This window comes from Microchirus variegatus (genome assembly GCF_963457635.1).
Source record: "Microchirus variegatus genome assembly, chromosome: 17".
Classification (NCBI taxonomy): domain Eukaryota; kingdom Metazoa; phylum Chordata; class Actinopteri; order Pleuronectiformes; family Soleidae; genus Microchirus; species Microchirus variegatus.
Genome location: NC_139818.1, coordinates 577,514 through 595,650, shown reverse-complemented (window position 1 = coordinate 595,650; position 18,137 = coordinate 577,514). Strand labels below are relative to the sequence as shown.

At 43.1% G+C, this 18,137-nt stretch overlaps 1 protein-coding gene across 1 annotated transcript in view; it reads left to right on the top strand.

The window, feature by feature from the left end:
• Positions 1-2,352: 2,352 nt before the first annotated feature.
• Positions 2,353-18,137, top strand: part of slf1 (SMC5-SMC6 complex localization factor 1) — a gene marked incomplete at its 5' end in the record, with an annotated part of 23,089 nt that continues 7,304 nt past the window's right edge. Inside the window, 16 exons of the mRNA XM_083904141.1 lie at positions 2,353-2,463; positions 2,579-2,657; positions 2,742-2,967; positions 3,054-3,207; positions 3,508-3,636; positions 3,770-3,835; positions 4,347-4,493; positions 4,679-4,848; positions 4,931-5,065; positions 5,153-5,306; positions 6,033-6,201; positions 6,294-6,439; positions 6,695-6,804; positions 11,088-11,161; positions 16,196-16,288; positions 16,918-17,100. Of these exons, the coding sequence (XP_083760267.1) occupies positions 2,353-2,463; positions 2,579-2,657; positions 2,742-2,967; positions 3,054-3,207; positions 3,508-3,636; positions 3,770-3,835; positions 4,347-4,493; positions 4,679-4,848; positions 4,931-5,065; positions 5,153-5,306; positions 6,033-6,201; positions 6,294-6,439; positions 6,695-6,804; positions 11,088-11,161; positions 16,196-16,288; positions 16,918-17,100 (2,146 nt within the window). The remainder of the gene's footprint in view (positions 2,464-2,578; positions 2,658-2,741; positions 2,968-3,053; positions 3,208-3,507; positions 3,637-3,769; positions 3,836-4,346; positions 4,494-4,678; positions 4,849-4,930; positions 5,066-5,152; positions 5,307-6,032; positions 6,202-6,293; positions 6,440-6,694; positions 6,805-11,087; positions 11,162-16,195; positions 16,289-16,917; positions 17,101-18,137) is intronic.

Below are 18,137 nucleotides of genomic sequence, written 5' to 3'. Positions count from 1 at the left end.
ATACATGATCTAATCCTGATATAACTTGCTGTGGCTGTTTTGGAGAATAATCATCATCATTCAACTGTATTAAAGTCTCACGAGCAACGACTCAACCACAGCCACTGAAAAACAAGACAATGTTGACACCACACCAGCAGATTGTCTGGTGTAACTAACCAAACACATCTGCTTATCCTGTACTGCAAATGTGTATAACTCAATAAATCTGCATGTAAACAATGATTTTATCTAAATCTGAATCTGTTATTATGACTAATAAAGGACTGACTGATCGATTAACTAATAAGAGTTCCTCTCCTTTACATTTTAAAACATTGATATATAAATACATATATAAAATGTGTTGCACTGATATGTCACAGGTGAGCAACATATCTTAAAGAGAGTGAAGCTGTTTTAGGAGTATTTTATGCTCAATAAATCATGATATAGACTTGAAATAACAGTTTATAATAAATGACAATAACATGGTCGCAAATAGTGATATTTCAGAAGCTACACAATCTTCAGACAATCGTATAAGATCATTACAAATCACAGCGTGCAACATATATCTAATATATATAACATATGACTCAAACGTTAACAAACATCACACCTGCACTTTGTTTGTGTGTCTTACCTTTGACAAGCTGCTTTTATTTGTTCCTCACAGTGAATCCATCACATTGACTTTGGGCATCAGCAGTGGTGTTTATTGATAATGACTTTCTTCTATGACGACTATTTAACCGATAATAAAGCTGCAAACCAGGACCAGGGCAATTCAGCAACAGCAAATACACACTTTATCCACAGTAAAACACTCAGTGACGTCACTACCGTCCACGGAGCAGCGCTGTGTGCGCACCGCGTGTTTAAACACGCGTGTTTATGAACAGAGTCACAATCGAAGAATGGAAATCGATCAATCGAATATTCCCGTTAATCACAGCGCGCGGTGATGGTGATGGTTCCGGGCTGAGAAAGCGTCCGTGACAACAACCCGGATGTGGTAGAAGCACTTCCGGTATCACAAACATCAAATTATCTTGTGAAAAACGTTCCTCGTCTTTTGTCAGTTCTTGTTTTTTTGCTTGTTTATTTATTGTTCGAACTTTATGACCTAAACTCGTTTCCATAATGTGTTTTTATGTAAATATAACGAAGAATGTACTCATTTTCATAATGTAAACAAAGAAGGGGAAGAGGAAAAACTTCCGCTAAACGGGAACGTCCAACTGAATCAAACAAACGGGGGTGCTCGTGTCTTTATTCCGCGGCCACTCAGGACTCAGGAAACACGTAGCTTTTTATACGAAACATAATCTCCACGATATTAATCCATATGTTGTGATACGATGTGATCTTTGTGTTGCTAATGCGCACACGACGTTCAAAAACACCAGGAGCACCCGCACACCAACTCCCGCGCTACAGTTAGTTGTGCCGGAGTGACGTCATTGTCAACACAAGGAACCAGAGGCGCCAGGATCGAACACCAATTCAACTCATGGTAAAGACAAATGACAGCATTACGCGTTTCCACGGAGTAAAACAGTGTCTTTTCGGAGTAGCAGATAAATAGTGATTCTTAACACTGTTCAGGTTTCTGCGTGTTGACGTGTCAGCGTCAGATATGGCCTAAATGTGCCTAAATTAGCTGCATTATCTCCAAATGACCGATAATCCACACTAAAAACATGTCAGATTATTAAAATGTTACCGTGACAGGAAGTAAATCCAGTTTGTATAGTTTGCAGGCGACAGTCGTGCTCGAGCCTGAGTCGATTCCTGAGTCCCCAGTGATTCAGGTCCGACTCATCAAAGAAAGCTCAACAGTTCCGAGTCCGAGTCTGAAAGTGTAAAGAAACAAAAAATAATAATAATTATAATGATTCACTAAATTATTTTTGACACAAGAGCCAAAAAATGCACAACGAAGTTTATGTGCACCTATGTAACGACCAAACTCAGAATATAGATCTACATTATTAATGTAGCTATTCATAGTTTTATGCCAAATGTTTCTGGACATATTAAAACAATCTAAACAAAAGAAAAGACAACCCAACTAAAATGGTTTTCAATTTCAAAAGCCAGAGACGAGTAAATGCAGAGGTCAAATTCAAGTCTGAAAATCGTGCACACAGGAAGTTCAGTCCTGGCACCAGGATGAGGTAACTGAAGGAGTTTATGAGAAGAAGAATATTATTTTTCTGTTTTTCAGCAGAACATCAGCCTACAGACAAAAACACTCATCCTAGAATAACTTTAATAAAGCTTAAACAAAGTAGTGTGAAGTCATATCAGAATGTATGTCGTCGTTTGAAGCTGTCTTTTTCTCATTTCTTCAGTTTCGTCCTCTGAATGGAGACCTGCACTCGCATTTTCCAGATCTCTGGAATCAAGACCCATGAAGAGAAGAGGGTTTTGGTCCAGGGAGTCCAGCAGCTGGGAGGGAAATACATCGGTGGCTCTGTGAGTCACGATCCCTCTCAAACATTTCAGCATCTCAGAATAAGCTTCCTTTATTATTTGTCGAGTAATTTTTCAGTGATGAGATCGACCTTCAATCCTCCTCCTTGTCTTCCAGGTCTACCAGGAAACCATCACCCATCTCATAATCCCACAGGTTTTGTCCAGTGAGAAGTTCTTAGCAGCCTGTGCAGCAGGTCAGTTATGATGATTGATCCAAGGCCATAAATAGTTTATATTCATTCAGTTTGGGTTATACTAATGTAATCCTGCTCCTGCAGGGAAGTGGGTTGTGACTCCAGACTATGTGTTGGAGAGTGTTAAAAATGGTTCCTGGCTTGTGGAAGGACCCTATGAGGTGGCCATTTCTACAGGAGCCCCAACTGTGTTCTACCCTGCCAGACAGTGGAGGGAGAAGGTGGCCAGTGGGAGGCTAACAGGGGCCTTTCAAGGGTGGAAGGTTCTCCTCATGGTTGAAGAGGCCTCCCGCAGAGCCATGTTCAAACGGTACAGACTACGCAGACTTTATAAAGTACAATGAAGGAAGGTTTCAAAATATTAACATTTCTGTGTTATTCTTGGATCTTCTGCAGGCTGCTAACAGCTGGAAAGGCTGAGATCTACAACATCCCTCCTCCCTGTCACGTCTCCATCACTCATGTCATAGCTAAACCCATTACAGGCAACTCAAAATCCCACAATGCACCTTGTTATCCTGTGACCCACATTGTCCAGCACCTTTTTGGAGTAAGTCAGTCTCATTTGTGATGATGAACATTAGTGGGGGTTTTTTTGTGTTTTTTTTACACATTTGAGGCAGGACAGTGTAACATCTGACACTGATGAAGCTAAATGGAACTAATCCCTCATTAATGTGATGATTCACACCTGTGATCTGACTTCAGTTGCCTGTCAAACATTAGGACACAATAGGAAACCTGTTTGTTTGTTTGTTTTATTTCTCTGAAAGGTTTTTGTTGACTTTTATTAATAATTTGAATTACTGGCTTGGTATTTTAGTTTGAACATCTTTCTTTCCTGTGGCAGAGAAACTGTACAGACATGAATTTCAACATAACAGATAATGAGATGACAGAGATGACGAAGGCCGGCGTCGTTGATATTGACTTCTCTAAATTGGAGACAGAGGTCAAGGACTATGTCGTTAAACAGCAGGTGGGTACAGTGTGTGTGTGTGTGTGTGTGTGTGTGTGTGTGTGTGTGTGTGTGTGTGTGTGTGTGTGTGTGTGTGTGTGTGTGTGTGTGTGTGTGTGTGTGTGTGTTAATACAGTGTATTCCATTCCTACAGGGCCGCCCGAGACTGAGCTTCCTGGACTTTGTGGGTTACCATGACCCTCAGTGTCCACAGTCACAGGTAGACGTGCAGCGTACCTGACACATTCTCCTCACCTCAGCTACACATCTCTAAAATAACTCTGTATTTCATCAAGAAGATCAGGTCATTCCATTTTCTTTATGTCATACATTTCAATGGAAAGTGACGTGCGGTGAAAGTGAGCATCATACGCAGGTCACTGATTTAACTACTGCTGTCAGGTGATCTGAGAGTTTTGATTGGCAGGCCCATTAACAACGCTCCTCACTGTCCTGTCTATACCTTACCCAAGTGGATCGCCATCACACTGCTGTTATACGTGCTCATGTATTTCCATTCTGTTCTCTGCGAGTCCATATGCTATTTGCCAATAAGTGACAGTCAGAAATGACCACTGAGAACTTTTGATGCTCATTCACTTCCTCTTTCCATTACCCTTCTGCCCTCACCCTTTCTCTCCTTTTTCTGCCGCTCTTCTCTTTGAGTTCCACGTTTTCTCCTCTTTTCAATAAACCTCTTACATGTCATCATTGTTCTATTATTCCCTCAGGCGATGGAAACAGACTTCAGCGATGTTGCTACGATGATAGAATGCGGTCTCTTCACTGAAGCCTTGGACTCACTCAGGAGTGCTATGTTCCCTGGTCTGCTGCCACCAGCGCCGCATCTCACCTCCCTCTTAGAATATGCACAGCAGGTAGGAGCAGAATGATCAAACTGTTGCTGTGTGAACGCTGTAATATTCAAGTTTACACAAATATAGAGCAAAGAAAGACGTACTTCAACCATATACTGTAATAACATTAACATCATTTCATATCCTCTTTGTGTTTGCACAAGTCAGAACCTCTCTAACGTGTTGTGTGTGCATTATTTTCACAGGAAAACACTGAACCTTTCTTCCAGAGAAATTTCCTGCTGCTCATGTATAAGCTGCTCCTCACTAACCCTCCCTGGACGTCTCCCAGCAGAATGAAGAAATATTTCAGTCAGGTGTTGCAGTGTCCTCGGTGTAAGACGGGCCTTTGGCCTTTCCTCCAGACAGCCACCAGGTAATCCTGACGTCAGAGATGTCATTATTATTATTATAGTGACATGTTGTCATACAGCATCTCATTCACTGTGTGCTCTCAGTTACTGTCTGTCCAGTGAGGTCACATGTCACCCACTTCCTGCACCTGCTTCACCAACACTGAGACGTTTCCATCATGACCTGGTGGCATTTGTCCTCAAGCTCTTCCAGGCGGAGCTGTACTCTATCACTGCAGGGTAATGAGACTTGATGTAAATACAAATGTTCTTTGATCAGTCATATCAGACTTAGATGGCCTGTCTTTCCCTCTTTCTGTCGCTCAGTGATTTTGTGCAGCCTCAGGGAACAGCAGGTTCTCAGACCTCAGCGTCAGGATCTTTGCTCTATGGAGCCTTTTGGACTGTGTGGGAGCGTTCCACGCTGCTTTCTCAAGCTGTGAAACAACTCTCACAGCTTTTGGTGCATGCTGCCAGTGAGGTAATGTGGAACTGGTACATTGTTAGTCTCACTAGATGTTTTCTTCTTCTCTATCTCTTGTATCTATGTAGCCGGGAGCAAGGGAATAGTGTTCACCTGTGTGTGTTTGTGTGTGTGTGTGTGTGTGTGTAGTGGTAGCGACAGAGTTTCTGACAGTAAAACCAAACGTCTTCCTCTGACAGGCGGTTCACTTCAGTGTGTTTACGAGTGAGAGACAGTGAGAGAACATGACAGTAAAGAGTGTGCAGCTCTACAACAAAACACTAAAGACTAGAACACACTGAAACAATAAACCTGTGAAGACAAGAAGAGACGTGGAAATGATGAAGAAGGCAAACAAAAAGCGAGTGTCCATCTTATGGTCGAGTGACAAATGCACGCTGCACTTTATTTGCACAGCAGCCTAACAGCTCCTCTAGATTCACTTTCCTTCATTATCATTACAGTGGGTGTGTCACCTTTTCTCTGCCTCAGGATCTGTGGTCATGTCCTGGGACTACAGAAGTGTTGTAGTTCTTATGACAGTGTGGCGTCACAGGGTTACCCACAGTCATTAATGATGTCATCATCAAGACATGAAAATCAGAAACAATTATTAATTTCTATATTATTATTATTATTATTGTGTGAGCCTATGGTAGGAATGATGTCATCATGACATCACTATAAATATTGCCAGTAACATGAAGAGAGAGCTGACGATGGTGTGGTTTATTTTCAATGAAGGAATATAAGGAGAGTGAAGAGAAGCAGAGGCTGCAAGTGGCCGACACTCTGCTGGAGATCCTGTCTGTGCTGGTGGAGTTCTGGTGTCAGCAGAACTTCAAACTCAACCAGAACCTGGTGGAAAAAGGTCTCCAAGACCTCGCAGAGCACTTAACTCTTATCAGTCAGGGTACGGAATCAGATCTTCATGCTCTGATGACTGTGGTGAGTTTTCAGACAAAGTCATTGTTGTGTTTTTGTGTCTTTTGTTTCCTTCTGTAGATGTGAGTCCAGCAGCTGTGGTGGAGCTGGTTGTTCGGGTTTCCTCGACCAGACTGAAGGTGGTGATGGCTGATGCCATATTCAGGAATCTCTGCAGCAGAAGTGGATTGACTCTGGGAGATGAACCTCTCTCTCTCAGGAAAATGGTGCGTACACATGTTCTTCATTCAGTTTTACATTCAGTTCTCTCTCTATGGCTATTTTGGTTTTAGAAAATCTAGTTACACAATTCCACACAGTTAAACACACTCTGTGTAACATTATAGACACTCACTGCTGGTGTCTTTGTTCTTCCAGTCCTCAGTCTCCTAAAGATGCATATTCACTGAGAATGTGACGGCAGCGTGTGACCTTGTGTGACCTTGTGTAACCTTGTGTAACCTTGTGTGTCTGTGTGACAGGTGCTGTCTTACCTGCCCTCTCTGGGATGTTTAGCTCAGAGCCGCAGCGGTGCTGGTGTTAGCACAGGACTCACCTCCCACAGCTGCAGCAGCCAGCAGACTGACTGCAGGTCAGTTCCACACAGCTCACAGTCTGTCGACACACTGATACGTTTCCCTGCTGGTTCACTTTAATGCCTGAAGCAGAACATGTGATGACATACAGTCCATGCAGAGGTGGACAATAAAGCCTCTTTCACACTAAAATTAGCGGCTACACCCAGGGATTTGTGAAGCTGTTAAATAAGGAAATTAACACCGTTCCCATTGAAAGTGTTCTTGTTTTATTTTTTTCACCTCTGCTTTACCCGTGTGTGACTCGTGATGACACAAACAGAGGAAGAAGGAAACCACAGCACCTCAGTGACAAGGTTACACTCTGGTTGTTTTTGTCCTTTTTACTTCAGGTGATTTGAATGATGAAATAAAGTGGTTAAAAAGTAAGGTTCACTACAAACGTTCATGTTCATCCAGGTGATCAGAGTCAGGAGTGAAGGCTGGGTGAAGACATTCCTCATGGAGTTTAAAACACTGAAGATATGTTTTAAATGAAGTCACTTTCTTATTCTAAAGTGAAAAACTCACAACATCCACTCTCCTCTTGTAGATTTGAAGTTGTTTGTGATTTAAAGGCAGAGTGTGGTGTTGTCATTCTGTCAAACGACTTCATCCATCACCTTTGTCAGGTCGTAAGGCTAAAATAACACCCACACCTCCTCCTGATAGATTTAAGGCATTTCAGACAAAATGAGGCAAAATGCTGAGTTTCAAAGAGAAATGAGAGGGAAAATGAACAAAGGAACACCTGGAGAGGGTGTGTGTGTGTGTGTGTGTGTGTGTGTGTGTGTGTGTGTGTGTGTGTGTGTGTGTGTGTGTGTGTGTGTGTGTGTGTGTGTGTGTGTGTGTGTGTGTGTGTGTGTGTGTGTGTGTGTGTGTGTGTGTGTGTGTGTGTGTGTGTGTGTGTGTGTGTGTGTGTGTGTGTGTGTCTGATCCTATCAGTATGTGTGTGGGCAGACAGAAGGGGTGCACCGGGAGGTTAGAACCCTCCTCACACACACACACACACACACACACGATCACACAGCTATCCTTTTAAGGACATGCATCGACTTCCATTCATTTGGTCATCCTAAACTAAGCATTGTCCCAAACCAGTTAATGCTTTAACCAGAATTTGAATCTTCTGCCTCATTAGGACCAGGTTTTGGTCTCCATGAGGACTACTGGTCCTGACCAGGTCACTCACACACACATTGCTGAGTGTGATCTGGCATTGATATCCCATCAGGCCTTTGTGTTGGACCAGCAGCTCTCAGCCTTCACCCCTGTTCCTCGCCTCTCTTCATCTTCCCTCTTGCATACTAAATCCCTCTCTGAATGCAATTACACACGCACACACACACACGCACACGCACACGCACACACACACACACACACACACACACACACACACACACACACACACACACACACACACACACACACACACACACACACACACTTGCTCTCCACACCCTGAGTCAGACATCTGCTCTTCCACCAGCAGGTAGTTGGCCTGAAGAAGGCCAGGAATCACCAGGGAGCAAGTTCATGTAAAGGCTACTGGTTGATCTCATCCTCATCCCTCCATCACTCTCTGCTCGTTTTACTCCATCTCATCATAACGTTTAATTATTTTGACTTTAACAAATTTAAAGACACTCATTTGTGAGCAAACAGCACAAGAGTGTAAGAGTGATGTCTGAGAATGTCATAGTTTTGTCATATATTCTTCCCATGTTTCCAAATTGAACAGTACCTATTATGGGTCATGTACTGATTACTGATCTGTCAAAATAATTGCAATATGATTCATTTAAAAAAAAAAAACAAAAAAAAACATCATGCAGCTCTAATTTTAATATTGAGCTTACTTTGACACAGACATGAGATTAACACGGGAATAAAATAAGGAATGCAGTCTGCATTGGTGAGATAAAGAAATGCCAAAGGCCATGTAAAAAAAAAATAATCATTTGACCTTAAAGAAGGAAAGAAATCATAACGACAAAGAGAGTAATAAATCAAGCTCTGAAACTAAAAGTCAATCTTTTCTCCTTGATTCAAGGTTGAATTCTATGTGCGACACACACAGTTAATACTTACATTCATGCATTTACTCACATTTAACAAGATTTAAAAACAACTCAGTAGATAAGACAAAAACCAGGTAGGATGTGAGGGATCACAGGTTAACCCTAACCCTAACCCACAGGTTAACCCTAACCCTAACCCACAGGTTAACCCTAACCCTAACCCACAGGTTAACCCTAACCCTAACCCACAGGTTAACCCTAACCCACAGGTTAACCCTAACCCACAGGTTAACCCTAACCAACACATTAGGTTGTTTTACTGTCAGGTTCAGCTTCTTCTGCACCAATACACAGCCTGGCATTCAGGCACCTGGCCAAACCGTGCCAGGCTAACAGGACGATTAACCAAACCGTGCCAGGCTAACAGGACGATTAACCAAACCGTGCCAGGCTAACAGGACGATTAACCAAACCGTGCCAGGCTAACAGGACGACTGACCAAACCGTGCCAGGCTAACAGGACGACTGACCAAACCGTGCCAGGCTAACAGGACGACTGACCAAACTGTGCCAGGCTAACAGGACGACTAACCAAACCGTGCCAGGCTAACAGGACGACTAACCAAACCGTGCCAGGCTAACAGGACGATTAACCAAACCGTGCCAGGCTAACAGGACGACTAACCAAACCGTGCCAGGCTAACAGGACGATTAACCAAACCGTGCCAGGCTAACAGGACGACTGACCAAACTGTGCCAGGCTAACAGGACGACTGACCAAACTGTGCCAGGCTAACAGGACGATTAACCAAACCGTGCCAGGCTAACAGGACGACTGACCAAACCGTGCCGGGCTAACAGGACGACTGACCAAACCGTGCCAGGCTAACAGGACGACTGACCGACCGTTTGTCTCCGTGCAGTGAGGGATTTTAGTTGTAATGTTGAAGCTCGGTGATTTGCCGATACCTTTTTAAACCGTCTTACTGTGACAATACTTTGGTTCATCTCCTCTGAACAAATCTGCTCATAATCAGTTTCAGATAATGAAGATCAATCACACTGCTGAACACCTTTGCAGTGGAATTAACGTCTTCTTGCTTGTGAAAATAGCAGAGGATTGTTGTAGTATTTGATTAATAATTGATTATTTTTGCAAACCTATATATAAAAGGAGGTAGATTTTCTTTTTGCGTAATGTGTAGCATCCTCATGGTGTGGTATCTGATATACACTATACACTAGGATTTTTTTGAAAGTTGTCCTCCAAGGGTTGATGGTGCCCCAGGCTGAGAAATGAACGCTGGCCCACTGACAGCAGACTGGTGTCCTAAAGTAGGCCATGAGGGAAGGAGAAAGTGAGGAGGCGTACACAAGCCAACTTCTGTCAACTTCCACTGCTTCACTGCAGTCAGCCTATATGGACATGGGACACTTGGGTGAAGTGGTTTGAAAAAGAGATGTGATGCACCTTCATCCTCCACACACACACACACACACTCATACATATGTGCGAGCACACACTCATACACATGGAGCTTGTCTCATCTCTTCTCAGCCTTGTCGCCGCTAATAACAAGCAATGCGTGACAGGACGTGTGTTTCCTCCTCACTGCTGGGAGCTTCTTCCTGGCTTCTGAACAAGCCAATTACCAGGGAACAAGCCTCTTCCCTGTAATACGGATGGCACTGCGCTTCCATGCAGCGCACGCGCACGTGCACGCACACATACACACAAGACACCTGTCAGGCTGCATGCAGGCACATCTCTTATACCCACTCGCAGGACTAGTGACAGCCCACAGCTATTAGCACGCCACTACTTTGAAGAGGCTTCACTTTCTTTTACTAGTTATTCCTCCTAATGTGCTTGCTCACATCGTATTCACCGTCTCTGTGTTTGAGGTGTTAAGTGGGAGGAAAAGTACTTTGGAGATGGAATTGGAGGATTGTGTGTGTGTGTGTGTGTGTGTGTGTGTGTGTGGCCAATGCAGTACAGTTTTGACAGATATTGTCATATTTCAAAAAAGATGATAAAGCACCTCGAGGGATTCATTTGCTAATGGCTCTCCTCACAGTTCAGTGATGCCCGTTCCACTTTCTCTTCCTCTGGGTTTCCGCGCTGTCACGTTGAAATGGTCAGTCACTGAAACATAGGCCTGCTCTTGTGAATCATGGGACATTTCTTATGGAATTAGGATTAGTACATGTACATGTGTGTGTGCTTGTACTGTGTGTATCGCCTGTTAACCCCCTCCAACCCTTTTCTATTCATACAGAACTCAGAGTTCGAAGGAAACGAGTGTGGAGAAGGAGAACATCCCCCGAGGTTTGAAGAGAGTCAATGCAGCAGGTTGGGCTCACACACACACACACACACAGACTCACACACACACACACACACACACACACACACACACACACACACACACACACACACTGCTTGACAGTATAGCTTCACATTTGCAAGCAGCAGACTTGTAATGGACTGATGCTCTGCACTGGGTCATCAGTAAAGAGGGACATGATCGCTCTGTCATCACATTCAGTTTAATGAAGAGCACATAATATATGGAGAGAGTGATTGATTTGCACCACACTTCCATGTCGTCAGCTGTAAGAGCAACTTTGCTGCATACGTAAGCCTGATGTGTGGATTCAGGGCAAAGTGTGGATATCACCACTGTAGTATCACCACTGTAGTATCACCACTGTAGTATCACCACTGTATTATCACCACTGTAGTATCACCACTGTATTATCATCACCGCTGTAGTATCACCACTGTAGTATCACCACTGTAGTATCACCACTGTAGTATCACCACTGTATTATCATCACCGCTGTAGTATCACCACTGTAGTATCACCACTGTAGTGTAGTATCACCACTATAGTATCACCACTGTAGTGTAGTATCATCACTGTAGTATCACCACTATAGTATCACCACTGTAGTATCACCACTGTACCACTTCCTCCTCCTCCTCTGTTTCCACTTGCTCTATTCACATTTAAATTCAACATCTCCCTCTGTTTTGTCGCACGTCTTTTCTTCATGTGCTATTTACCTTTTTTTATTTGAAAAAAAAAGTAAGGGATAAATAAATAAATGGCCCCGCAGAGAAATAATGGCTTTTCTCACGCAAAACAATGACACATATGAGCATACGCTTGCACACAAGCACGTCAGATCTCCATTTTAGGGATATTAAATGCAGCAATTAGGCTATCACTGCAGATATACAGCAACTGGAGTGGTGGAACTTCCTGCAATTAGAGGTATGGTACTCTGTGTGAACTCTGGAAGGTGTCAGAGCTCATATCTCCCTCCTCCACCTGATCAGAAAGGCCTGCTGCTGGTGTGAAGGAGGGGTGGAGGGTAAAGGAGAGGGAGGGCTGAGGCAGGAGACTCAAGGCTGTTGGCATGTGTTGTTTTTCCACTACGTGATCTCTATACCGATGCGGTCGGCATTAATTTTTGATGAACCATCGGCACAGCTTCCTCTCCTCTCGCCCGCTCATCCTCCTTTCTCTTCCCTGCCTCTCTTTCTCACACATATGTAAGCTCACTTTCTTATTTGCTGCACTTCTATCTCGCCTCCTGCAACCTCAGTATCTTTGTCACAGTAGCTCAGAGGGGGTTGAGGGATTTGGGATCAACTTCTCTTTTTCAGTTCCATATTTGCTTGTGGAAGCTCAGCAGAGATTTCGATTTAAATCAGCCTGACTATAATGTTATGTCGGGTGTCAGACAAGAACTGCAGTGGGTTTTCCATGACTTTAAAATGGGTTTACTTTTAGCTTCCTGAGACAAACTTGTAAAGTCATCGTTTATGCTGCAGAATCCACCAAAGACCCGGTTGATTGTTCTTGTGAACTTAAGCTTCACAACGAATGGAAAGTACAGTATTAGGGTCATGTCGTACTCGCTGTATATTACTCACATGTTCATGGACAAGCCTAGACTTTTCTTCATACTATGAACGTCTCACACATGGATATAGAGCTGCAACCATTATAGATTATATAGAGACAAACAAGTGCACATGGATCCCTCCACATACCTCTGAGCATATATATGGGGGCATGGAAAGTATTGATGTTTATTAAGAAGCAACTAAACCTTTACACATAGCTACAAGTCAAAAGCCCTCACCTCACTTCTCCCTTCCAAACATGGTAGAGATCTACAGTTACCTTCAGGCAACACAGATCTAAAGTAAAACATTCTGCTGAGCCAGTGTTTGGTTTGTCTCCTCTGGAAACATAGATGTGCAACATGGCAGATTCCATTTCTGCTGAAAATCCTTCCCACTGCACCTTTAATTGATCAAGAGTGATCATTTTAACACCATAGTGACACAGTGTTTTAAACTCAAACTTTAAAACCATCCTGTTCCCACCATGTCACGACAATCCACTGTCATATCTGAGTTTTTACACAAACAAAACAACAACTCCTGAGTGTTTTTGCTGCTGACAAACAGTTGCTGGAACTTTCAGTTGTGTGACGACGTCTTTCTCAGAAGAAGAAGTTTGCTGCAGAACTGTAAATGTTTCTGAAACTCAACCATGATGACTGACATCTTCCTGGCTTGTGTCGCATCAGTAAAATCATCAGTACAGTGAAATCATGAAATCATGAAATCATCTCATGGACACTGGAGCTGAAGTGAGACTCTTCTTCTTCTGTGGTAATAAGAACAGACTGGACTATTCCTCAGAACGTCTGAAGTCTGACTTGAGTGTGGTGGAGGTTTTGCATATGAAAACACTCTTCATTTAATTCAGCTCCAGTTCATGAGCCAGCTTTTCTACACAGTGAATAAAAGAATCATTTGAAGTGAAAATTGATTCTAGTCAAACTATGAACCATCTGTAGGAAATGTATGCTTTAATATAAGCTTTTATATTTAGCATTTGTGTTTGGGTCCATTACTTCCTGCTGGCATCGCCTCTGGGCCTTTGTTGCTGCCCCATGTTGTTTTTTAGCATTTAAATGGAAATATCTTGCATTAAAATCTTCACCAGTGGAATTTTTAAATGATGGTCACTTAGTTGAAGGCCACTCACTTGTTTAGAGACAGAGTGAAAACTGTGGTACTCAGAGCCATGAACAGCAGCAGTCTTTGAGTTTTAAATATATCCACTAAAGTGGCACAGAATACCTTTCTAACACATTCCAGACAAATGGCATTGTTACAGCTTTGTGGTGCAGGGATTGGCGAGCCAAGCCACACTTTACAGAAGTGTAGTTAGCAGACTAAAGGATATAAAGAGCAACACATACATTTAACTTTTCTATTAAAGTGTGAAACGGGGGATTTATAGAAAAGGACAGGCGGATTTATCCTTTCCGTGCTTGTAAATGCTGAGCATGCAATTACCCCTATAATAGAGGCGTTGTGTCCAAATTGGAGCCATTAAAGTGATTTAACAGTGCATGGATTGGTCCTGGCATTTGTGAGGATGTGTACACATGGGGTGTCGGGGAATGGCTGTTTAATCACAGCGTTTTAGAGCGCAGTAATAGCAGAGCAGCACATGTAGAACACTGTCATGGCACACAGTACAACTTACTCATTAGAGACTGTTGTTTGCTTTGGGTTTCACCATTTGTTTGAAAAGGGTTTGTTTCATTGATTGGCTTCATTATTGTCACTGATACTGATGCTGTTCAACCACCAGTGTCATTTCTGTGGGACATTTAGTCTGCTTTTATTGGCGCAAATTGAATGTAATACAAATAAAAGTTTGTATAAGTGTGTTATCACTTTAAAATAAACACTCAGCCCAAACCTTTTGGATTCAAATAAATCTGATGCATAAACATATGATGAAGGACAGTGAGGAAGTGCTGCAGGAAGAGAGTTTTCTTCATCATGTGAAGACAGCGTCACAGTCTCACTGATAAAATCCTCTTTTTCTTTTGGCTTCTCCCTCGGTTTTATCCACAGATTCCCTTCTTTATCCAGCACTAGGACGAGTGTCCAGTTAACAATGAGCAATGGGGATTGGGTACCTTGCTCAGAGGTACACCAGCCCTTGACCTGGCAGGGATTCAAACTGGCAACTCTCCATTTACAAGCCCAATTCCCTTCCATTCAGCCATGGGCTGTCCCAGTCTCCACAATATATCATTCTTTCCACTTGACATTGGCCTTTGAACGCTTTAGTCGTTTCTTTTATTTCATCCTAGTGTAGCACTACGTCATGTTTTTAATCTTTTTAATGATTCACAACATTTATATTTGGAAGATTCTTGAACGTTATTAACCTGAATTATAATAATAATAATCTATTTGTTAGGTTTTGCGTTGTATTTCCAGGGAGAATACAAATGATCTTCCTTTTGATAAACAGCCCTTCCATCTCTACGTTTTATGTTTCCCATCCTCTGTTCAACCTCTTTACCACCGACGGATGGCATTTAATACGTCTCCTACATCCTCAAAGACACCTGGAAGAAAGGAATTCTTCAGAATAAATAGATCCCAGCTTTCTTCTGCTTTGAAATGCAGGGAAGCCTTTGACTGTCTCCTCCACGGCTTCTTCCTTCTCACCCCCACCTCTGTTTGCCCTGTGTGTGCTGTGTAGAGCTGGAGTGGAGCCCCTGTACAGGCGTGGCATCCTGGGGAGAACTAGTAAAGCATTTATTACAGGCTTTGCAGTTGTGTATTATACTGGCGAGCACAGAGCCACTCATGCTTGGCCTTTAACTTCCCTCTGAAGTTCAGCCATACATGAAAAGAGGGGGCTCTGCTCCACTAATATATTCCCCATTTAATATTGAATCAGGAAAAAGAAAGGCATGAGCTAGAGATGAAAAAAAAAGAAAAGGGTTTGAAAATGGTCTTTAAAAATGAAAATGAAATCCTCGAGATGTATTTTCTGTGGCTGTTTTGCTGATTAAATATCACGTGGTGACAGGAGCAATGCCCAGCGGAGCGTTTGAACCCTGGATGTGTGAACAATCCTTTTGTGAGTCTTTGTGCGTGGGCTTTCTACCATAACTTCCTCTCAACTAACAATATAGAGACCAGCGGACAGGAAGCAAGTCTTCTTTCTCACTCGCCCACCGCCCTGATATTAACTTTGCTGGGAAATCTCTGCGAAGGCGAATTAGTACAACCACCCATTTTTAATTTTGGAAAGACCCCCCCCCCCTTCTTCTCATCACTTTAATCGCATCCTCATTGGCGGCTCGTACTTTTTTAGGTCAGGCTTTTTCTTGTCAGTGTTTGGGGACATTTCTGTGCTGTCTTATTGGTGTGTTGAGCGTACGGAGGGGGACAATGGGCAGGACATCAGACACACCCTAATGTTGGATTCTCCCTTCTCTTCTCTGGGTGTTTTTGTGTCCGCTCGCCGTTTCCTGGACGAAGGAGAGACTCTTCTTCACAGAGCGTGTAAGAAGAACCAAGTGGACACTGTGCTTCAGATCCTGGAGCTTCCTGGAACAGACGTCAACATCAAGGGTAAGACGTTTATCTCTGTCATCTCACTTCATTCTCACTGTTTGCTTTTCTCGAGGAGCGATTAACATTGAAGAGAAGAAAAGGGGGGGAGAAAAAATAGGAGTGTGTGTGCGTCGTCATCGTGGAGGTTAACCTTTAACTAAAATGTAAGGGTGTGTCCAGGAAGAGCACGCTCACACATTATGGTCTTTTTTGCTAAGTGAATTGAATCAAGTTTGATATTTCAGAGAAATTTCCTCTCTTCTTCTTCTCTTTAGGTCAAATATAATAACTGGAAATGTTATCAACGTTTAGTCGCTGCATAAATGAACTTGTTCCTCTGTGGAGAGAAAAGAGGAGACGTCTGAAATCACATCAGTCTGGAGGAGATCAGCGTTTCTGCTCATTGGAATTTAAATTTCAGATGAAACAGACTGACGTCATAATGTTTTTATTTAAGAGTATATGTTCATTCTTAGAAAGACTTTTAACACGTACAGCCTGTAGCACACATGCTTCTCGGTCATCTGCCTCAGAATCAATCGCTGCTTTTTGTCACGTTTAAAAAGCTGTTTGCTAACTGAGTTAGCGCTAGAGAGCTAGCTGTGACAGATAACAATAAACTTTTCTGCATGTGTGTGTGTGTGTAGACCACGCCGGCTGGACGCCGCTGCATGAGGCGTGTAATCATGGCAGCACGGCGTGTGTGGAGGCTTTGCTGCGTTTCCTCCCTGCACCTGTGCTCCATCACCAGGTGGGAGGAGTCAGTCCACTGCAGGACGCCCTGAGGAACGGACACGTGGACATCGCTAAACTGCTGCTGCAGCACGCAGGTGAGGTTTAGCTTTAAGGTCAGTGACTGTCAGTCAAAACAGGAGCAGGTTTTTCCTTTTGCTTTTTTATTACAGGTTTCTCTAAGTGTCTGTGCTTCAGTGTTGAAGTGCCATTAATCTGGAGGTTCAATTAAAAAGTGTATGTTGCATGTTTATGTTTCCTAAGTGGATAGTTGTACCCAACTGTTTCTATACGTCTTTGTGTCATCCATCTTCCTTAAAACCATTCATTAAACCAAATGGTCTCCATCACGCTGATGGAATCATATAATGTTAAAATAAAACACTTTTAACTTGTCTGTCCAGTTGGCTGCCAAGACGGCTAATCTGTACAATTAGCCATTTATCTGATGATTTAGTGCAGCGCTGGTCGCTGCTGCTGATGCTGCTGCTGATGCTGCTGCTGTTTCTGCTGCTGCTGAAGTATATTATATGATACAAGAATATCATATAATATAAGTAAGTCTTCTTACTCCTCACACAGAACTGTCCAAACACATTACCTCAGAACATATCTGTCTGTTTTTGTTTTAGCTTGAACCTGCGTGTTTTCCTGCCACATCCACTTGCAGCTCTGAGGACGTAGCTGTGATGATTTAGCTCAGTGTGTGGACGTAGTGGACGTAGCTGTGATGATTAAGCTGGGTGTGTGGACGTAGCTCGGCTTGTGGAGTAGCTCGGCGTGTGGACGTAGCTCGGCGTGTGGACGTAGCTCGGCGTGTGGACGTAGCTCGACGTGTGGACGTAGCTCGACGTGTGGACGTAGCTCGACGTGTGGACGTAGCTCGATGTGTGGCAGCAGGTGTCGGAGGAGATGCACGTGTACGTGTTTTTTTAAGCAGAAGTGTAATTTGCTGGCATGTAGCAGCGTACTGTACGTCTGCCTCAGCTCACTTCTCAGTTTGCCTAATTATAGTTAATTTGATTGGACTTTCCCATTAACACATGTACATATTCTGTCCTGGAAAAATAAATTAGACTGGGATTGTTTAGTCCCGGAGAGGAAACAAGAGAGCGCTCCCCCTTTTCTTCAGTAA